This window comes from Heloderma suspectum, chromosome 5 (assembly GCF_057233095.1).
Source record: "Heloderma suspectum isolate Gila_16-S chromosome 5, 16-S_ref, whole genome shotgun sequence".
NCBI lineage: Eukaryota > Metazoa > Chordata > Lepidosauria > Squamata > Helodermatidae > Heloderma > Heloderma suspectum.
The window spans coordinates 220,567,784-220,590,817 of record NC_139462.1 but is presented as its reverse complement, the minus strand read 5'-3'; the positions used below and the strand labels follow the sequence as shown (position 1 = coordinate 220,590,817).

General features: G+C 44.0%; 1 protein-coding gene across 1 annotated transcript; it reads right to left on the bottom strand.

Moving 5' to 3' along the window:
* Positions 1-9,959: 9,959 nt before the first annotated feature.
* Positions 9,960-21,839, bottom strand: XRCC2 (X-ray repair cross complementing 2). Its single transcript, XM_084859338.1, has 3 exons — positions 21,754-21,839; positions 13,719-13,800; positions 9,960-12,801 (listed from the first exon to the last, which is right to left on the bottom strand). Exons 1-3 carry the CDS (start codon positions 21,790-21,792, stop codon positions 12,092-12,094), a joined length of 831 nt encoding a protein of 276 aa, XP_084715464.1. The 5' UTR covers positions 21,793-21,839; the 3' UTR covers positions 9,960-12,091.
* Positions 21,840-23,034: the final 1,195 nt, after the last annotated feature.

The window sequence follows — 23,034 nt, the reverse complement described above, 5'->3', positions numbered from 1 at the left end:
GTGGTGCGCAAATACAGACTACCATGGTGGTTGTTTGTGGAGCTGCCACATAGGGCACTGTGATTAGCTGTGGTCTTTCGGAAGAAATTTATGCAGGATTTGCTGGTGTGGTGTAGCAGTTATGAGAAAGACATTCCAGTTCAAAACTCCACTCAGACACAAGCTCACTGGGTGGCTTAAGCACTACTGTCTCAGAGCCTCCATATTTCTAATATGGGGAAGATAATAATACTGGCCTACCTTTAAATCAGAAGTGCAGACCTTCAGGCCTGGTGGCCAAATCTGGCCTTCCTATGGTCCCAGTCTGGCCCTCCAGGGTTCCCAGATGGCCATGCCCACTTCCTCGTAATCACTGATCATTCCATGGTTTCCTGGCTTTTGCGCAGCTTTTCTTCCATTCCCTTTTCTCCCATTAAAGGTTGAAATGCCTCTCTGAAGGCTTAATTACTGGCAGTGAGATCTTTAAGATAAAATATGCTGGCCTCTGGCCTTGCCCACCACTGGAATGTGGCTCCTGGGCTAAAAGAGGTTCAACACCCCTGCTTTAAACAAGCAACATTTCTATACATGGCATATGCAATGGCTAAGGAACAAAGAAATAGGAAGATACCTCATATTTGGTCAGACTATCCATCTAGCCTGGTGTTGTCTACTCTGCCAGTGGTTCTTCAGGTTCTCAGGCAGATAGAATCTTGCTTATCACTGCTTCCTGAACTTTTTAATACCAAGGACTGAATTTGGGTCCTTCTGCATAAAAAGCATGTCCTCCACTACTGAGCTGGACCATAACTCAGTGGTATAGCAATACTGAGCCTGTTTGCACGTCATGAAAGCTCATTGTGGCTTAATTTTCTTGCCGTGGCTTGTCATGTCATGCGAAACCAGGCAGCGGGGGTTGTTTAAGGGTTAGACAACCCGCAAATAACCCTAAAAGAAGCCAGGGATTATTTGAGTCTAACTGGGTTCGCATGACACAACAAGCTAGACACCATGCAAAAATGCGATAGCATCCATGGGTAAATTATGCCATGTTGGGCTGTTGTTTCATGCAAACCAAGTCAGTATGAACATATGCTGTGAGACAGGAAGTCCTCAGTGTAAAAATTCTTCAGCCATGAACCCTCTAGGTGGTCTTAGGTAAGTCAACTTAAGGCCACCTATTTCCCAGCTTGCCTTCCCATCTACAATAGGATTACTAGTCTACAAGGTTATTGTAAAATGGTTTAAATTATTCATTTAGATTTTAGATGTAGACCCACTCTAAGACGAAGGATCGGACTGGGCTTACCAGATTGCTGGGATTTTTCATTTAGAGTTTGAACACTGTAAAAGTGTTATACAGATGCTTCTAATGTAATTTACATATACATAGTATACGCAACCATGATAGAATCATAGAGCTGGAGGGGGGCCTTATAGGCCATGTAGTCCAAACCCTTGCTCAGTTCAGAACATTCAGAGCTAGAGCATGCCCAACAGATGGCTGTCCAACCTCTCTTTGAAGAAATGACGTGTGAGAAATCTGTTCTGTCTGAGTTTTGGGGGGTGGATTTCTCCAATTCATATCACCCCAAAATGGACACAATTTGGATCTGAAAATCCATACATTTCCATACTTGCATTGTGTTATGTGGAACAGGGGAAGCGCATCCCCAAAACTGCACATATTTGAAAAGTGTGCAAAGAAAAATGTGCATGTTTAAAAATGCATAAAACACACTTTAGTCAGTGGCGTTTGTGTACAAAATATGTGCACAATTCACATTTTTAGAAATGCTCCCCCAAAATCAATTAAAAATACCATCTGCACGGAGCAGACTTGGAAGTGGAAAAAGAACAATGACCATAGAAACAGATTTGATAAAACTGCCCATTGCTAGTTTGAAAACCTCCATTGTGGTAATGGTACCACTAGATAATTGGTACAATTGCTGAACCGCTAGTTATTTCTAATGTTCAACCAAAATCTATCCTTCTCTAGTTCAAGCCCATTAAATCTAGCCCTGTCCTCTGGGGCAGCAGAGAACAAGTTTTTGCGCTCTTTTGTGTAACAACCTTTCCAGTATTTCAGGAGTGCTGCCTATGTCCCCCACCCCCTTAGTCTTCTCTTCTCCTGGCTAAACTTACCTAATATTATTTGAATATACAAATCCTAAAAAAAAAGTTGTTTAGAGGAAAATTACATAGTAGAAGAATGAGCACTATAAAGAGTACAGTATAGCAGTGTTCTTTGAATGCTGTCGGCCATTTACTCTGGTAAGAGAAAAGATGGGATATACAATATTCTAAAAATAATGATACTGGCATACTTTACATGACACACCCCTGGGTGCCAACTACAACATACAATAGCCACTGAATAATATATATGTATGGTGCCCTCTATCCCACTGCATCCTTATCAGTCTGGGAAAGATATAGCTCTTGAGTTTTAAAATCCTAGAAAGGTGGTTTTGGTTTTCAGTTTAATCGCTTGTATGAAAAGCCTTCAGTTCCTTGATATATTATGAATAGATCTATGAATAGATTTATGAATAGATCTATTAGAGAGTAGACAGGATCCTACAAAAATTAGTCATGACTAGGTCCAATTGAAAGCGATGGGATGGTACTTAGACATGACGAACTTATGTCCCACTGATTTCAAGGGGACTAAAGCCATGACAACATTTTGCTAGATTATGTCTACAGCCATAAAGAGACATTATTGAAACACAGTGGGAACCATACACTGTGGTGCAGCTTTCTTCTTGTTTGGTTATGTCCATAGACCCCATGAGGAACTTCATCTTTTTGGCTTCAGTCATTTTTGAGGGGTTAATCTGTAACTTTATATTGCTGATCTCTTTTCCACAGAATCACCGTATGTTCACATGCTGGAGATACTTCCATTGATGGCTGCTAATCAGCAGAGATTTTAACTTGTTCAGTGAAAATTATATTTTAAGACCTTAAAGTAATTCACCAATTACTCAAGAATCCTGCTACAGCTGCAAAACCAGGACCATCTGACAGCAGTAGATTTTCAAACTTCTGAAGTCTTCAGAAAATTGTGGAGTGTTTTTTTCTGTGATTGAAGCTGTCAAAGTAAACCACTAGTATTTGAAGTATGGCATAAGAATAAAACTAGGTATTAGAATCATGACCAGTGTGATAAAGTCAGAAAACTAATCTAATTTTCAGTTGCTTACTGGAATCATTTTTCATTAAATCTCAGTGATACTGGTGCACTGTTGTCTATCATGCCTAGACCCAACTAGATGTTAACAAGTAATGTCAGAATTACAATATATGTGGCTATTTCTGAGCATGTCACTTACTGGAACTCAGGAGTGGAATACATGTTTTGCATGCAAAATAATCCAGGTTCAATCCCTGGCATCTCCAGGTAGAGCTAGGAAAGACTAGCCCTGGAGAGGCACTGCAGTGTAAACAATGAGGTGGAAGAACCATTGGTCTGATAAGGCAACTTCTTTTGTTCAGAACCAGATGTAGGAGTCCTGTGCCCCCCACTCCCATTGGGTCAGGCAGGGTCTCTGAGGGAGAGAGAAGGATCAGGATCTCTGTAAATTGTGTCTTTTTCAGCGAGTGGTTCAGTCCAAGATATGACGAAGGGCCACGGCAAACCCGCAGATCAAGGTCAAATCCAAAAGACAGCCCGGGAATGTGTGGAGAGAGAAGCAAGTAGAAGGACTGGTGGAACTAAAGAACCAGGGGAAAACCTGCATACTGAGAATGCAAAGCAGTAACAGGTAAAAAAGAGTAAGGAGCTGAATCTATGAGCCACATGCAGTATGTGCTCTATCATAAAGAAAGTCTGCTAACAGTAAGGGGAAGTTCATATAGCATCAGCACAGAGCAGTGATGAATCACAGTGGAGAGGAGAACAAGGGAAAGAGTATTTGTCCCAAGGGGAGGCTGATTATAACTCTGTTGGGTCCTGAAAGAGTCAGCATTCCCATCAATAGGCATAGAAAGCAGCAATGTACACCCATTTTGCTGGTATTACATTTAAAACCACCACTGTAGCAAAAACAAAGATAAAACTGCATTGGGGTTCAGGTCGGGCTGCACAACTTGTGACCTACCAAGCGTAATGAAGACACACCTGGTGGCCTTCATTCTGCTTGGTTGTGAAGGCCTGATTGAGATGTAGCACTATTACTATTCCAACAACAAGCAATTCTTCTCTTAGACCATTTCTGCAAGCTTGAGGCCCATTGACTGTTTTTCCCCCAGAGCGATCTGGGCTTTCAAATGTGCTCTTGACCTGAGCCAACTACTCATTTGAGCTGTTGGCAGACATTGGCACTGGGCACCACCAATATTTTACCTACTGCAAGGATCTCCCATCTTTTTCCAGTGTAGGCACAGGCAAAGGGAAGACTATCACATGTGGAATCAGGGAAATGCATAGAGAATGACAGGATCTTTCCAGGGGCTTGGCACTTGAACTGAAGCAATGGAAGCAGAATGCTACTTTGCTGTTTCTAGGGAGTGAGGACTCCTACTAGCTATTTTGGTTGCATCCCAGATATTGAAGCTGAGGCAGTTTGAATTAGGTGGAATAAAAAACCCGCATTCAAACCATAAACAGGTTGCACTTTTAAGTGCTCTCCAAGGAGCAAACAGAGTGCAACGTATGTTCCTACTATGCAAGTTATTTATTTGTCTTTTAGGGGAAAGGGAGAGGAAAAAGAGCTTTAATGGACTCATTATTGGTTTCCCTTGGCGGAGCTGTTAATTAATTAAATAACGATATATGAATGGCATCCATTGGAGAGGTGCATTAGAGCTTCCAGATGCACAATGCTAGCTCATTTGGGATCTGAAATAGTTACAGTTGAGACACCGCTTACTCTGAGATGAACTGGCATGGTGTTCCCACTTGGGAAAGAGTAAAGCTCTTCTACTTTGCACCAAATATGTGCCAGGTTTTTTCCCATGCAGTTGATATTAATTAGTTCTTTTAGAAGCAAAAGTACAGCCATAAAATATTTAAGTAAACTCCATCACTGGAACACAGAGAGAGCAGAGGGAGTGACACTTTAAATATAGAGACAGAGAACAGCCTAATCCACAAACCAATTCAGCTGGCATACTTAAAAAGTCTCATTGACATCAGTGGTGATGCCTGCTTCAGTCCAAGAACTCCAGCATAACTGGTGTGTTAATCACTATCTTAATGAGTACAAGCCAAATTCTGATTTTTAATGTCATATTTATGACTCCCAAACATGCAGTGAATATAATTTATGGGGTGGGCAATAAAAATTAACATTTCTTGCTAGGGATCAGGAGCCAGGTAAGTAAATACTTTCTCAGGCCAAAACCAATGATTGAAGACATGTCTTCCAAAAACCAAACTAGTAAAACAAGATGACAGTCTTTCAGCATGGCTCTATGGACCATTAGGAAATAGGAAAACTTTACGAGACCAGGTAGCTGCCTCCTTTTTGTGGCTACTATAGCTGGTCCAAGTAGCCTCTACTTTGGTGGTTTGAATAAAGAAACATATAGACAATGCATTATTCCTGTATTGAGCAGGGGGTTGGACTCGATGGTCTTATCGGCCCCTTCCAACCCTACTATTCTATGATTCTATCTGTGTACCGACTGAGACTAAATGCAGATTTCATGGGTACAATATCTACTCCCTCTTACCCCTTGCTTTGGTTAGCATCCTGCCTGATTAAGAGTTCTGGATACCTCAAAAGCTTGCTCACTATTTTGTGACATTTTGGTTGGTCCTAATAAAGGCATTGCCCAACTGTGGATTTTAGAATCTCTTCAGAATTGTCTCTTTGTTCTTAAATTAAGCTCTAATCATGGAAATTATCCTTATTTTGAATTCAAAAGCCATAATTTCTTCCAACACAAGGTAATTGGTACCTATTTGTGAATTTTATTGCCAACAGGCTGGTCAAAAAGAGTCATGGAGAAACAACAAAACTAGACTTAAGTTGTTGGAGTGGGCCTTGAGGGGCTGCACCTGGTATTGGGCCATAAGAGACAGATTGGGGATGCTGCTGGTGTACCACCCACACTACTGTCCAGCGACTGAGCTGGCCTCAAGTGTGGTGTTGGAGGAACTCAAAAAGGTGGTTTTGGGTGACTGATTTCCATGCTGAGACAGTCTTTGGAGCTCCAGCTCAGGAATTCATGGCATGACAGCCCCATGACAACCATGGGGCTGTCTCAGTTTGTCATCAGCCCAACACATCAAGGGGGCATACCTTGATTTAGACTTTGCTTCAAGCAAAACCGGAGCCTCGTGTGGTGCAGTGGTAGGTGGCAGTATTGCAACCAAAACTCTCCCCACGACCTGAGTGTCAAGGGCTCTTTGGAGGGCTCTCAGTCTAATCCAGTAGCCAAGTCCAGACACAGACAAAGGGATTCTTTTCAAAGCTTTATTCTTCTTTTACAACTTAACAGCTCTACAGGTAGCAACTACATCTGAGCAGCAGCATCCCTATGCCCTAAGTTAGAACAGTTGGTCCTCGTTTGAAAGGCAATTACTGGCAGACCCCTGAATATAAGGACTAGGGAGAATCCCTCCCCTTTTCCCTTGGCTCCTCTGGGCGCAACCGTTCTTTGAGCGCCAACCGGGCACTACGCCTCCTTTCCGCGCTCTCCATTTGGCGCCACTCTCTGCGTCTGCGCCACGCATCTACTAAGTCTGCTATCTCTGCTCTGTCACTCCCTGGACTGCTTTCAAGTCTAGGAAAGCTGGTGGGAGGAATCTCCACCAGCTGTGGGCCCTGGGAAAGCAGAGCGCGCTCCTCTCCCAGGAGCGACTGCTCTTCCTCAGAATCAGAACTACTCTGGGATTCTATGGGCTCAGTGTCCACCCTGACACTGAGTTCGATCCCAGCGGAAGCTGGGTCTCGGGTAGCCGGCTCACGTCGACTCAGCCTTCCATCCTTCCAAGGTCGGTAAAATGAGTACCCAGCTTGTTGGGGGAAAGGTAGTCACGACTGGGGAAGGCAATGGCAAACCACCCTGCTACAGCCTGCCATGAAAACGCCAGCGAAAGCAGTGTCCCTCTAGGGATCAGTAATGACCCGGTGCTTGCACAGGAGGAACCTTTCCTTAAGGGCTGCGGTGGCTTAGTGGTTAAGACGCTGAACTGCAGACCGGAAGGTCAGCAGGACAGCAGTTCGAGACCCGAGTGCCGCGTGACGGAGTGAGCTCCCGTCTTCAGTCCCAGCTCCTGCCAACCTAGCAGTTCGAAAGCAAGAAATTGCAAGTAGATAAATAGGTACCGCTTCGGCAGGACAGGTAACAGCGTTCCGTGCACCTCGGTGTACAGTCATGCCGGCCACATGACCACGGAAGTGTCTTCGGACAGCGCTGGCTCTTCGGCTTAGAAATGGAGATGAGCACCACACCCTAGAGTCGGACACGACTGGTTGGGGACACCTTTACCTTTAAGCTGTGAGATGAGGAGTCCAAAATTGGGGAAGGGGGGTCCAAGTAACCCCTTTGTCATGGTCAGACCATATCCTGGTAGTATTTGAACTCATGGTGTTACTTCCCTCCTGCAGGGGTGGGGGACCCATTTGGATGGTCTGCCCCAGGAGACTAATAAAATCCAATGGATTTCTGAATGGTCTTGGGGATTTCCACTGGAGAGAGCTGGTGATCCAGCCGAGGCCCTAGCCTCACTGTGGAACAGTGAGATGTGGAAGGCCATTGACTTGATTGCACCCAAGTGCCCTCTCTGGCTCTGTAAAGCCCACTCTACAGCTTGGCATACTGCGGAGCTGTGGTCAATGAAACAGGCTAGACATTGGCTAAAGCGCAAACAGTGTAAGACTTTAAGTGAAGATGACCAAGCATACCCTAGAGCACATAACCATGCCTATTGTGCAATGGTGTACGCAGCAAAGGAAGCTTACTTTGATGCCTCCATTGTGTCAAATAGCTGTGGGGCCGATTTCAGAGAGTAACATTGGGTGACAATTCCTTGGCCCCTTGGCAATTGAGCTATGGGGTTCCGCAGGGTACCATCTTGTTCCCAAAGTTGTTCAATATCTATATGAAGCCTATATGAAGGGTGTGGTCATTAGGGGATGTGGAGCCAAGTGTCATCTTTATACTGATGACACACAGCTCTAGCTCCCTCTGACATCTAAATCAGGTGAGGCTGTGCAAGTCCTGGATCAGTGCCTAGACTCAATGATGGGCTGGATGAGGGCCAATAAACTGAAGCTGAATCCTGGCAAGACAGAAGCCCCATAGGACAGTGGTTCCTGAGTCCGGGAGAGAGGCTTGTTGCCTGTTTTGGATGGGGTTGAACTCCCTTTGAAAGATCAGGGTCATAGTCTAGGGCAGTGGTCCCCAACCTTTTTGGCGCCAGGGACCGGTCTCGTGGAAGACAATTTTTCCACGGATTGGGAGGGGGTGTTTTTTCCACTGGCAGACTTCTGGCCTCTGGGATGCAAATGGCATCCGCATAGCGGATGCCATTTGCGTCCCTATTCTTTGCGGTAATCGGCTATGTAAAGATTTACGTAGCCTATTACTTGAAGAACAGGGACGCCATTTGCATCCCAGTGGCCAGAAGCCCACCAGTGGCTGGAGCCGGCCGGCAGCTCCATGGACTCACTGTGGAGTGGAGCCAGCTGGGGGTCAACCTCCCCCCCCCACGCAGACCCAAGGTGAGGGGGTTTCGCACACCCCTGCGGCCCGGTTGCTAACAGGCCATGGACTGGTACCAGCCCGGGGCCCGGAGACCCCTTGTCTAGGGGATACTCCTAGATCCATCACTGTTGCTGGAAGCCCAAGTGGCCATAGCATCTCAGAGTGCCTTTTACCAGCTTTGGCTAGTTCGCTGTTACAGCTTCACCTGGACAGGGATAGGTTGGCCACAGTGGTACAGGTGCTAGTAATCTCAAGACTGGATTACTGCAGTGCGCTCTATGTGGGGCTGCCCTTAGGCTACTCTGGAAGCTGTTGTCAGGAGCTGCCCCTTTTCGGCATGCAACTCCTTTGCTGAGGGAACTGCACTGTCTGCCTATTCGCAATCGGGCCAGGTTTAAGATTTTGGTACTAGTGTATAAAGCCCTAAACAACTTGGGATGGGGATACCTGAGAGAGCACCTTCTCCCTTACCAACCGGCCTGGTCACTGAGGTCATCAGAGGGCATGCTCCTGGTGGTTCCACATGGACCTAAGGAATCAACCTCCAGATTGCGATCTCTGTTTTGTACTCATTCTTATCTGCTTTGATCTTTAGAGCCTGTATATGTCACGTGTCTGCTTTAGTGCAGCCTCCCACCCATAATTAAAGTTAAACACGTGGAAAAAAAAACCCTTAAAGAGGCACGTTGGCCACAAGGTCAGGAATGGGATTTGTCATCAAATGATATGAGTTCAGACGTAATGAGTTTGGAGGTATCTGCTTCCACTTTTAGACTCCTCTTCAACGCTGTGTCAGAGGAGGTCGGAGCATGCAATCACAAGGCTTTCTACTGCTCAGGCAAAGAATGCTAACTTACGACAAGGCTAAGGAAGTAATACTTTCTTATCGTTAATGTTAAGCTGCTAATGGAGATAATCCAGGCCTTACTCTTTCCTTATGGTTATCACAAAGTCTGAGCATAAACTCAAGAATCAAATGTTTTTATTATCTATTGCAGGGGTGAGGGAACCTGTGGCCCTCCAGATGGTTGTTGGACTACAGTTTCCTTCTTCCTTGATCATTGGCTATATTGGCTAGAGCTGATAAAAGTTGGAGTTCAACAACATCTGAAGGGCCACAGGTTCTCCACCCCATATCTAGTGGATGGCTCTTCTTTTTATTCAACAATAAACATTGCATAGGGAAGGCTATTTGTTCCTGCTCAAGGTCTGTCCAGTAATAGAGCTTATCTTGATCAACCATGCCTTTGTGGGAACCAGCAAGGATACCAACAGTAAAAACTACATCTGTAAAGCTAAAGCTTCATCTTCTTATCAGAATCATTATATTCTTCTTGCATAGCCTGCAGAGTAGGTAATTTAAATTCAAGGTTACATATAATTCACTATACATTTAAAAGCAATGGAATACACTGTGTACAAGACTGTGTCATCATGTACAAGATCATGGGGAAACCTTGAACTGCAAAGGGTCCTATATATTTTTAACAAAAAAATGTTTTGAAGGAAATACTTCAATGAAGGAAGTGATAGTGGAAATTTGCTTCAGATAGTAATTTTCATATTTTGCAGCTGGATCAAAGAGCACATTAAAATGCAAAATGACAAAAGGATAAAGCTAATGAGACTGGTTGTGGACTGTGAATGGGCCATGCAGCTTTCATATTCTTGTAACGTACTCACACATACCAGTAAGAGCAAGAGAATAGTTACTGGTTCTTTTCTTTCTTCATGGCTCACCTACACACTTCAGAAGATTGGCAACCAGAACTGGAATATAGCAGTTCAATCGGCATCACTGGTATGTGACCAGCAATAACAACAAATTCTTACAATGAACCCCACAATACAGGCAGCTTAGGTCACCTGATAGGAATCTGCTCCAAATGTCATTGCCTTCTAAAGATGGGCTAGCACCCAAAATAAGCAGGGTTTTCTCAGCAGTAGAACTAAATGCCGGCAGATGATATATCAAGATCTACTGGCAGATCTCTGGTTGATTTGCAGTTGTGCTGTAAGAGTTTCTGACTCCTATAGTTAAACAGCAAACAAGAAAAATCAGAAGTAAAAGGAAAACATCTTTGCTATGGCTGGCCTTGTGCTCATCACTCAGCTTAGCCTCAGTATTCTTCAACTGTAAAAAATATGAATATTAACTGGTTGCCTTTGATCAGGTATTTGAGCAGCTATACTGGACAATTTGAGTGTTTTGTGTCAGAATCCTTGATCTATAGTAACTCAGAGATGTCAATTTGTATTTGTATATAGAATGTATGGCTCATGGGATTAAGTAGGTAATTGACTAATTGATTGAGGTGGTGAGTGTGGCAGCAGGGAGGGAAATCACAGGCAGGGAGAGAAAAAGGTGAGTGCAGTGGGGGGGTGACAAAGAAGCAAGGAAGGAGAGGTGGTATTGGAAGGAAATCCCAAGCGAGGAGCAGGAAGGGGGGCAGAAAAGAGAACCAAAGAGAGGGGAGAAGAGAATCCACTGGGGGATGCAGAAAAGAGAGAATTCATGGAGTGGGAGAAGAGACTCCCCCCGCCCCTGGGGGATGGCAAATGTGCCCCCGGGCCCAGGAAAAAAATGATAAAATGTGCCTGTGGACCCAAAAAGATCGCCTACCTCTGATTTATGCTTTCAAAAGCCAATACAATTAGCATTTTCTATACAAATTCAATATGGTTTTCTCTTGCAAGAGCTGCAGGGCACTTCACATTAAGAGAAAAGGGCTCTCTAGAATTTTAACATGGTGCATATTGAATTCGGAACACAAATGTTCTACTTGGACTTCATTCACAGAATTTTTTTCCCCAAGAACTTTGCTGGTTTGTTCTGTCATTGCATGCTTGGTTTCCAATATTTAGAACTGCAACCCAAACCAAAAGCTAAAGGAAGCAGTCCAATGCAACCCCACTGACAATGCAATCCTACACATATGACTATCCCAATTGACAAGGTAATCCTACACATGCCTGTACAAAAGTAAGATCCATTGGGTTCAATTAAGTGTACTCCCAGGTAAGAGGGCATAGAATTGGAGCCTAAGAGTGTACATAAAAGTTTTGTGGGATGGGGAGAATATAGTGTGTGTTCTTCCTATTAAGCTCAGGCATGTGGAGTGTCAATTAACATGCTAACATAATTCTACATGGCCAAATGTGCGGTGATCAAACTACAATCAGCTTCCCTTTCTGTAGGATAAGTGCTAAAAAAAACCAGCTGATTTAGATCTGATGGATAGCTAACCTTTTTCTATTAAGTTCCAACACAACTGTAAGGCTGAATGTTTGCTGTAGCACAAAACCTGATAAGCTTGTGCCTTTTTTAATTACATTTTAGGGAATACTAGTACAAAAATGTAAAAGTTAGATTTTTTAAAAAGGAATATGAAGTGTAAACTTTGACTATAGTTTCAATGAGTCCACTTTTAAAAATACTTTAGTGTTAAAACTGGATTCCACATTCCGTAATGCTAAATGAGCGTTTTACAATACTGTTATTTCGGATGTGACAAGCAGTAATTGAAAATCCTTTGGTGCTGCCTGGATGGCACTGTTTGGAGAAAAATATTCGATGGGTTATCAGCTGTTGCCACGATTTACAAAGGTAAGGCCGGTAATCCATATCTGCATCACTGTGGTGTTTTCCTGAGTTTTCAGCAGTGTTCAGTGATTTCTGCATGATTGTTTGAGTTGTTGCAAACAAAACTAAATGATGCTCACTTACAAGCTTCTCGAGGAACTGAGCACATCTCTTTAGGTTTGCTTCCTGCAGGCTAAGATTCTCCCCTCCATTGACTCTGTCAATCCAATAAAAGGCTGATATACTGTCAATAATCAGGAGGCAGAGGGAAGGGTGAGAGCAAAACATGTTTTCCAAAGAGTAAAGGGTAAGAAGCAGCTGAGGGCTGCTACTGCAGTTAACAAGGAAAAACCTCCCGAGACACTGTTTTATCATCTCTTCTGTGCCTTGGGACAATCTGTGTTCCAGAATAGTCACTAAACGCAACATGTCAAAATGGAAGTCTGTGTCGATAAAAAGCAAGCCAACCTCCAAGCCACCTCCTGATTTTGGAAGAATGCAACGGGCAATAAGATGATAGAGCATTTCTGTTTTTCCTGTTCCTTCTGGACCATGGAATTCAACAATATCGCCTGTTCAACAACGAAGAGACAAGTGTTTAAGCTAGAAAGGCAGTTGCCACTGAAGAGGCAGACAGAAGCATTTAGCTTTCAGCTCAAACACATATACCTTTCATTTGCAAAATCCATTTTTGCCTTTGTATCTTAAGACCTTTCCACAGCACCACATTCTAATCTAAAGAAAAAGTACATGGACCCTTGTGCATATTTAACTGCTCCAATCTAGCAGAATTAAAAGAGGATGACTTTAATTGAAGCATTTTCTGAATTTACATGAACTGAGAATAAATGGCACTACAGACAAAGAGAGAAGAGCCCAGGAAAAAAGGAAGGTTTGCACCAACATGTTTGCAACTTTCTGAGCAGAATTTCCCAAACCATTACCCAGCCTCTAGAGGATATTCCTGTCCATAGAATAATTTGGGCTAAAGGAAATAATACAGAATAATAGAGCATTCTGAAATTCATTGGAAGTCTCTCTCAGGAAGGAAAGAAGAAAAGCACCATCATCTCACTTAGAACTTTCATTTGTAAGTCTCAAAGTCCTTCAAAGATACACTCCATCACAATGCAGTCAGAAAACCATTATCATGACTTACATACCAGATGAAAGCAAGACAGATGAAATGGTCAGTCTACAACAAAATAGGGCTTCCCTGAAATTCCAAACTGAGTCAAGTATCTCTTAACGTTTACAGCTTTGGAAGGGGGTAGGGGAGAGATATGCAATATAGAAAAATGAGTATCCTAGGGGGTGGAGTTAGAACTTGTGGGAGACTCCCAAGCTTGAATGTGCTCCATGTCAGAACCTCTCCTCATACAGGAAACTAACATAAGTCAGACATTTTTAATGGATCCCCACATACTTTTGGACATGATATAATTGTGTAGTAGAACTGCCAGGCTATTATTACTGTAAATATGTTTACCATTAATGGGATATCCTTCATCAGCAAACAGACAAGGTTCCAGACTTTTCAGAGAACTTCTGCCCTCAAGCCGTGCAAGTAGCTTTAGAACAAAAAGAAAGGCAGCCTATTAAATAAAATCACTGAATCTACAAGATAAATGTATAGATTTTACTCATAATTTAGTGTGAATTCAATTACTTCCAGCAACTGATTTTAAATACTTTGTTACATGTACGCAATTGTATGTGTATCTCATTTACGTTTAAAATTCTATACATGGCCCTGCCTGCAGTATCCAAATAAATAAATAAATAAATACCTGTGGACAGAAAAGTATGCATGGTATAAGCAGAATACAGTATACTTTCAGTAAAAATATTTCTATAAAGCTTATTTGTCTTGTTTATTTCTATAGAGCTTTACCAAAATTGATCAAAGCAGCTTTCAAGACACTCCATTGCAATATACAGTCCAATAAAAATAATGGCTTCAAACACATTATCCTATTATATTAATATATATCATATCCATTATAAAAGCCAGAATAAAAGCAATATTAAACCAGACATAAAATACACATTGAATCACAACTTTTTCCTAGAAGGAAAGGGTTTGCTTTCTAAAGTCTACATGTTAGAGCTGAGATGGAACTCACTAGTAAGTGCTGCAATGTTAGGGCCACTACTGAGAAAGTCCTGCTGGCCTACTGATCTAGCTTCCTGATTAAAAAGGGACTGTAGCAAGGATTATCCTGATCTTGGAAGATGAAAAGGGTCATTAAAGGTATGCTGGGCCCAGATTACGAAGGTCAAAGCCAGCAATGTGTTGGACCTGAATACCATCAGATAGCCAGTATATTGCACGAGTCTGCATGTGTTCTTTTCTTCCTATTCTTATTGAGGTTGTCCTGCCACATTCTGCACCAGCTGTAATTTCTTAACAATTTTCAAGGGAAACCCAAGATAAAAAGCATTAGAGTAGTTGGCTCTTAAAGTTATAAAGATACGCAAGACAGTTGGTACGCACCCCATAGACCAGAACATGTAATACTCTGCAGACTAACAAAGTACATTAAACAGTGGTCTATTCACTGCCTCTACCTGATTTTCTAAGAAGAGTGCTAGGTTCAGAAGCACTCCTGAACTGCAAACCCGATTAATTAAGGACAAATATATAGATTCATATTGGGTAATTTTGCCTTCCCCAGATATGCAGGATCCCTAAACAACTTCATTCCATCTTGTCTGAATTTAGTTGTAATTTGTTTGCCCTCAGCCATTTGGACTGATTGAGAACAAAAATATATTTGAGGGTCCTCACCATACCAAATGTCCAGATGATCTTTCTACAACTTCAGATAGATATTAAACAAAAGCACAGATGAAACTGTTCCCCTGAGGGTATGTAAGAGTGTGCGTGTGTGTGTGTCTGCATGTATATAAGAGAACTTCCTCCTTTTACTACTCCATTTCGGCCATCAGACAGAAACAAAGACTGTGACCACTCCTATATAGTGCCACCATATCTGGTTGCCCATTGTGTCAAAGTCTGCTGAGAGATGTAGGACTAGGAGAATTGTGCTGCTGTGTGCCAAAGAACAGTTAGAGCAGTCTTGGTTCCAAATGCAGGCTGGATTGAAACACAGTCATGTAGGCAGCCAAGAAAAGGTCAAACTATCTTTCTTCTTTATTTGCCCATTTATCTTATGCCGAGGCTTTCTAGATACAATGGGCCATTTATTTTCGTCTGCAAGCTTCATGACATTTACCAACAAATTCCTGGACAGCAGAGCCAGGGAGCCTAATGCAATATGGATTTTTGTGTTAGATGGACAAGTCTCACAATTTAATGGGGTGTTTTGTTTTAATACCACAAAAATGTCCTGAGGTGCCAGAAGACAGACACAGAACTGCTACGTGATCAGGCATTATAAATCTATGTTATATGTTTGCCCTGATAACTTTGTATCCAAGATTATTTCTCTATTTTTTATTTGTTTTGGTAATAATTCTTTGAAAATAAGTTATAGATCATTATTTGAGTTTTAACTCTCATGCTCTTGTCTACACAGGTGATAGTGAAGATCTTTTGCACTTTAGAGCAGCAACGCTCAAATGAAAAATAATTACAATGCCTTCCATTTTCATTTTCCAGTAGAAATAATCTAGAGTCTTCTAAATATAGAACCTTTATCCAAAGATGAGATGTATAAACAAATACTTAGCCAATATATTCTGCCCAGAATATTTTCTGGGGATCAGCATTGAATGTGGAGACACAGGAGCTCAATATAGACCACATGCTTTGCATGCAGAAGGTCCCAGGTTCAGTTCAGTTCAGAAGGCATCTCAGGTAGCAGGTGATATGAAAGGCCCTCAGCCTGAGGACCACTGTCAGTCAAGAGGAGAGAATACTCAGCTAGATGAACATATGGTCAGACCTAGTATAAGACAGCTTCCTATGTTATCTATGTCACTCAGCAGCCTCTCGTACAACTCCTCTCCCTTTGCTAGTCGCTCTCAAGAAATATCCAACTCATTGTTTATTATATGGATCACTGCCTTGTTGTGGCGAAGGGGCTTGCGTAACTCAGTGAAGCCATAAGCTATGCCGTGCAGGGCCACCCAAGACGGACAGGTCATGGCAGAGAGTTCTGACAAAATGTGGTCCACTGGAGAAGGAAATGGCAACCCACTCCAGTATTCTTGCCAAGAAAACGCCATGGAACGTATCACAAGGCTAAAAGAGATGACGCCAGAAGATTAGACCCTCAGGTCGGAAGGTGTCCAATATACTACTGGGGAAGAGCAGAGGGTATTTCCAAGTAGCACCAGAAAGAGTGAAGCGGCTGGGCCAAAGCCGAAAGGACACTCAGCTGTGGATGTGTCTGGTGGTGAAAAGAAAATCCGACCCTGTAAAGAACAATATTGTTTAGGAACCTGGAATGTCAGATCAATGAATCAAGGTAAGTTGGAGGTGGTCAAACATGAGATGGCAAGATTGAACATCGACATCTTGGGAATCAGGGAACTAAAATGGACAGGTATGGGCGAATTTAATTCAGGTGACCATCATATCTACTATTGTGGGCAAGAATCCCTTAGAAGAAATGGAGTAGCACTCAAGGTCAACAAAAGGGTGGGAAAGGCAGTACTGGGGTACAATCTTAAAAATGAAAGAATGATCTCAGTATGAATCCAAGGCAAACCATTCAACATCACAGTAATTCAAGTCTATGCCCCAACCACTGATGCTGAAGAAGCTGAGGTTGATCGGTTCTATGAAGACCTACAACACCTTCTAGAACTAACACCAAAAAAAGATGTCCTCTTCATCATAGGGGATTGGAATGCTAAAGTAGGAAGTCAAGAAATCACCGGGATAACAGGCAAGCATGGCCTTGGTGTACAAAATGAAGCAGTACAAAGGCTAATAGAGTTTTGCCAAGAGAACACGCTGATCATAGCAAACATTCTTTTCCAACAGCACAAGAGGCGACTCTACACATGGACATCACCAGATGGTCAATATCGAAATCAGATTGATTATGTCCTTTGCAGCCAGAGATGGAGAAGCTCCATACAGTCAGTAAAAACAAGACCTGGAGCTGACTGTGGCTCAGATCATGAGCTTCTTGTTGCAAAATTTCGGCTTAAATTGAAGAACGTAGGGAAAACCACTAAACCATTCAGGTATGACCTAAATCATATCCCTTATGAATATACAGTAGAGGTGAGGAATAGATTTAAGGGATTAGACCTGATAGACAGAGCGCCTGAGGAACTATGGACGGAGGTCCGTAACATTGTTCAGGAGGCAGCAACTCAATCCATCCCAAAGAAAAAGAAATGCAAGAAAGCCAAGTGGCTGTCTGATGAGGCTTTACAAGTAGCTGAGGAAAGAAGGGAAGCGAAAAGCAAGGGAGAAACGGGAAGATATACCCAACTGAATGCAGAGTTCCAGAGAATAGCAAGGAGAGACAAGAAGGCCTTCTTAAATGAACAATGCAAAGAAATCGAGGAAAACAACAGAATGGGAAAGACTAGAGAGCTCTTCAAGAAAATCGGAGATCACAAGGGAACGATCTGTGCAAAGACTGGCAGGATAAAGGACAAAGAAGGCAGGGACCTAACAGAAGCAGATGAGATTAAGAAGAGGTGGAAAGAATACACAGAAGAACTATACAGGAAAGATCTTAATGACCCTGAGAGCCATGATAGTGTGGTCACTGAACTTGAGCCGGACATCCTCGAGAGTGAAGTCAAGTGGGCCTTAGGAAGCATTAGTAACAACAAAGCTAGCGGAGATGACAGTATTCCAGCTGAGTTATTTAAAATCCTAAAAGATGATGCTGTTAAAGTGCTGCATTCAATATGCCAACAAATTTGGAACACTCAACAATGGCCGCAACACTGGAAAAGGTCAGTTTACATTCCAATTCCAAAGAAGGGCAACGCCAAAGAGTGTTCAAACTACCGCACAATTGCGCTCATTTCACATGCCAGCAAGGTGATGCTCAAAATCCTACAAGCTAGGCTTCAGCAGTATGTGAACCGAGAACTACCGGAAGTACAAGCTGGGTTTCGAAGAGGCAGAGGAACTAGAGATCAAATCGCCAACATTCGCTGCATCATGGAGAAAACAAGAGAATTCCAGAAAAACGTCTATTTCTGCTTCATTGACTACGCTAAAACCTTTGATTGTGTGGATCACAACAAACTGTGGCAAATTCTGAAAGTGATGGGAGTACCAGACCACCTTACCTGTCTCCTGAGAAACCTGTACGAGGGTCAAGAAGCAACAGTAAGAACCAGACATGGAACAACCGATTAGTTCAAAATGGGGAAAGGAGTATGACAAGGCTGCATATTGTCACCCTGCTTATTTAACTTCTATGCAGAGTACATCATGAGAAATGCTGGGTTGGATGAATCACAGGTCAGAATTAAGATTGCTGGGAGAATTATCAACAACCTCCGATATGCAGATGATACCACCCTAATGGCAGAAAGCGAAGAGGATCTAAAGAGCCTCTTGTTGAGGGTGAAAGAGGAGAGTGCAAAAGCTGGTTTGAAACTCAACATTAAAAAAACGAAGATCATGGCATCTGGCCCCATCACTTCCTGGCATATAGAAGGGGAAGAAATGGAAGCAGTGACAGATTTTACTTTCTTGGGCTCCAAGATCACCGCAGACGGTGACTGTAGCCATGAAATTAAAAGACGCTTGCTCCTTGGGAGGAAAGCTATGGCCAACCTAGACAGCATAGTAAGAAGTAGAGACATCACCTTGCCGACAAAGGTCCGTCTAATCAAAGCTATGGTTTTCCCAGTAGTAATGTATGGCTGTGAGAGCTGGACTATAAGGAAGGCTGAGCGCCGAATAATTGATGCTTTCGAGCTGTGGTGCTGGAGAAGACTCTTACGAGTCCCCTGGACTGCAAGGAGGTCAAATCAGTCCATACTAAATGAAATCAACCCTGAGTGCTCATTGGAAGGACAGATACTGAAGCTGAAGCTCAAATATTTTGGCCACCTAATGCGAAGAGAAAACTCTCTGGAAAAGACCCTGATGCTGGGAAAGACTGAAGGCAAAAGGAGAAGGGGACGGCAGAGGATGAGATGGCTAGATAGCATGACCGATGCAATGAATATGAACTTGAGCACACTCCGGGAGAGAGCGGAGGACAGGAAGGCCTGGCGTGCTATGGTCCATGGGGACATGAAGAGTCGGACACGACTGAACAACAAAGAGTATAATATTATACAGTTCACATATTTTTCTCAAACAGCAGGTGCTCAACTACATATGCAAATTATGATAATTTAAGTACTAGTGCAGCTGTTTTTCTTGTGTATGTTTACTTTCTAGTTTTTAAAGTGAAATAACTGCAGCCATTTAGCATCATGCTGTGGGCAACATCCCAGAGGAGTCAGCTAACAGTTCTCTAGAAAGAAAAAAGAAGAAAAACCTAACAAAAGCCATCCTCTATTAACAGTCTTAATCCAAATTGTTAAAGTATTTAATATTAATCCTTATAAATGGACTATTAAAATGTATTTTTGATCACATTCTAAACAGATTTTTAAAATCTTAAAAAGGTAAAGGTAAAGGTGTCCCCAACCAGTCGTGTCCAACTCTAGGGTGCGGTGCTCATCCCCGTTTCTAAGCTGAAGAGCCAGCGCTGTCTGAAGACGCTTCCGTGGTCATGTGGCCGGCATGACTGAACACCGAGGTGCACGGAACGCTGTTACCTTTCCCGCCGAGGCGGTACCTATTTATCTACTTGCAATTTGTTGCTTTCAAACAGCTAGGTTGGCAGGAGCTGGGACTGAAGACGGGAGCTCACTCTGTCACGCGGCACTCGGGTCTCAAACTGCTGTCCTGCTGACCTTCCGGTCTGCAGTTCAGCGTCTTAACCACTAAGCCACCGTGGCCCCCTTTTAAAATCTTACTGACCTAATAAATTCCACTATAAAAACACCCAGCGTTTTGTCCCCTGTCCAGGAAAAGGTTTTTCTATTAATCAGGCTGCTAAGGCACATGAGCCAAGGCCAGAAAAAAAAACCCTAGCATCTCTTGAGTGCAGGTAGTTACTACATCTCAGTAGTAGCCCCAATATTGCAGAATTCCCTTCCCACAGATTTACAGCTGGGCCATCAATACTTGCATTTAGATGGAACATAGGACGCTGCCTTAAACTGAGTCAGGCCAATGTCCAGCCAGCCCAGTACTGTTGACAGTGACTCAATATCTGCCTCTTGCCCACTCACCACTTCACATCTGGCTTAGAAAACTACACAGAAATGCCCCCACCACCTGGTGGGGGATTTGGAGTGACATGCAAACCCATAACTCTGGGCTGCTGAGGGGGAAACAATCCAAGGTTTTAACACATGGCTTGTTGTTGGGTTAAAACTCTGGGTTGCTTCCCCCTTAATAACCCAGAGTTCTGGGTTTGCTAAACAAGTTCCTGGGTTGTTTCTTAAACCAGATGCAAAGCAGAAGAGGAGAGAGGCATCATGCTTGCTCCTGACCTCATGAGTTAGTTACATGTGAAATGGGTCACTGACTGGCAGCAGCTCTTCAGACAGGAATTTTTCCAGCCCTACCTGGAGATGTCAGGGATTGAACCTAGGGCCTTCTTCCTGCAAAACATGTGGTCTGCCACTGAGCTGCAGCCTCTCCCAACCTGGCCCTTGAATACCTTCCTTTTCAGTTCTGCCTTTAGTTGAGACCACAAATAGCTTACATTCTGGAGAAGCCTTTAAGTATATCATACATTTCTGTTTAATACACACACACGTACGTAAACATGCAGAGACCACACAATTCCTATTGTACTGTGTCTCACTCCTTTCGTACATCACTTGACAAGGGCAAATCCTTATAAAACATTTGTTTTTTTAAAGAGAGGTATGGGTGCAATCCTATGCATGATAAAACCTCCTAGCATTCCCTAGCCGAGGCATGGGATTTATTTATTACATTTATTCCCCCCCCCCTTTTTTCTTCTTACGAGAAACTCAAGGCAGCGTACACTGTTTCCTCTTCATATTATCCTCACAATAAGCCTGTGAGGTAGGTTAAGCTGAGAGTCAGTGACCGACCCAAGGTCATCTAGCTGGCTTCATGGCCAAGCAGGGACTAGAACCTAGTTCTCCAGAGTTAGGGTAGCCTAACACTCTAACCAGTATACCGCACTTGCTAAAATGGCAGATACCTCAACTCAAATAAAAACGGCAAATACAAACGTTATGAACTATGAGAGAAGATGTACAATAAAACTTCCTGAATCATAAGGGGGCTATACTGGTGTCTAGAACTAGCACCCCACTGCACCGTATCTGCGGGGGGCAAGGCTGTTTGCCTTCCTGCCCTGCTCGTGGGTTTCCCGAAGGCATTTAGCCGGGCCCACCGGTGGAAACAAGACACTGGGCCACAAGGGCCGTCGTCGGTCTGACCCAGATCCGGGAGGAGAAAAAGGAGAGGATGACGGGGTCGCCGCCTCACCCATCCCACACGCGAGGCGGGGCGTCACCCTCGGCCTCACCTGGGCGCCCGACTCCGCCTTCCCGAGCCCGTCGGTCATAGCTCCGGGGAAGAAGAACAGCCGCCACAGCTCATCCCTCGTAAGGCGGAGGCGCCAACGGCTTCTGTCCCCAGCGCGCACGCGCCGCCGCAACCGCTGCACGCGCGCACTTCGCTCCCCCAGGAACGGGCGGGGGGCGGCGCCTCAAAGGCTCGCCAGCCAGCCGGCCCGCCCTCCCTCTCGGCGCTGCCGTCCCCCTTGCGCGTGCGCAGTGCGCGCGCTTTCCGAGGCTCTTGCTCGCCGTGACGCAGCGCCTCGAAGCCGTGCCCTGCTGCGCTCGCAGAAGCGGGATCCGTGGGCGCTCCCTTGCTCCGCTCGCTTTAAATGCGCGCCTCTCTCAGCCGGCGTTGCTTAAAGCTCGAGTAGGGGTGTGGGGGAGGGAGTCTAGATTTCAAGCGGTCGCTTTTTCTTTGCGGATGATCCGCCTCTCCGTTGCTGGCTCTTCTGTCCGCAGTCCTAGGCGTGTTTACTCAGAAGTAAATCAGGGCGCAATCCTATGCATGTTTAGGCGGAAAAAGCCCTGCAGCGCCCAGCATGGCTGGCTGGGGAATGCTGGGCGTTGTAGGGCTTTTTCTGTCTGAACATGCATAGTTTTGCTATCTTAAACACAATCGGATTCAATCCCAGATAAACGGGCATAACCATTCAGCACGTCAGCGATATCCTATACCTTTTCTTAGAAGTAAATACTATTGGCCTCAATGTGGGCTTCCCCCTGAGCTGTGTTTAGGATTTCAGCCTCGCAATACAATCCTATGCATGTTTACTTGGAAGTATCCTATGCATATTTACTTGGAGGGTGCTGTTGCACTGGTGTCCTGCTTGTGGTGTCCTGGTCGAGGGCTGGCCAATGTATGAACTGAATGCTGGACTAGATGGACCCTTGGTCTGATCCAGAATGGCTCTTATGTTCTTACAAAGCTGGACAGGGCCAACCCATTTTGCTGCCTGAGACAAAGAATAAAATGGCAGCCCCCCATTCCATATGTCGAAGTCAACCATAGTGACAGTTGAATCTCACTTCAACACTGGCAATGGGGGATCACCTTCCACCACACCTGAGGACAGCAGTGTAGTTTAGGGGGTGCAGGGCAGGCTACATAGCATCTATAGCTCTGTCCTCTTATCACCTCACTGTTGTTCCCCCAAGCCACCTTCATTTTGTCTAATGGCAGGGCCGGCCCTGAAGCAGGGTCAAGAAGCAAGCCAGGAGTCAGGACCAAAGAGTAAACACAAGTACAG

Coding starts and splice junctions, on each gene's coding strand:
- XRCC2 (XM_084859338.1), bottom strand. CDS start 21,792: ATGACCGACGGGCTCGGGAAGGCGGAGTCGGGCGCCCAG. Junction 13,801..21,753: donor AGGCGGAGTCGGGCGCCCAG/GTGAGGCCGAGG, acceptor TTTGTTCTAAAG/CTACTTGCACGGCTTGAGGG. Junction 12,802..13,718: donor TGAAGGATATCCCATTAATG/GTAAACATATTT, acceptor GTTGTTGAACAG/GCGATATTGTTGAATTCCAT.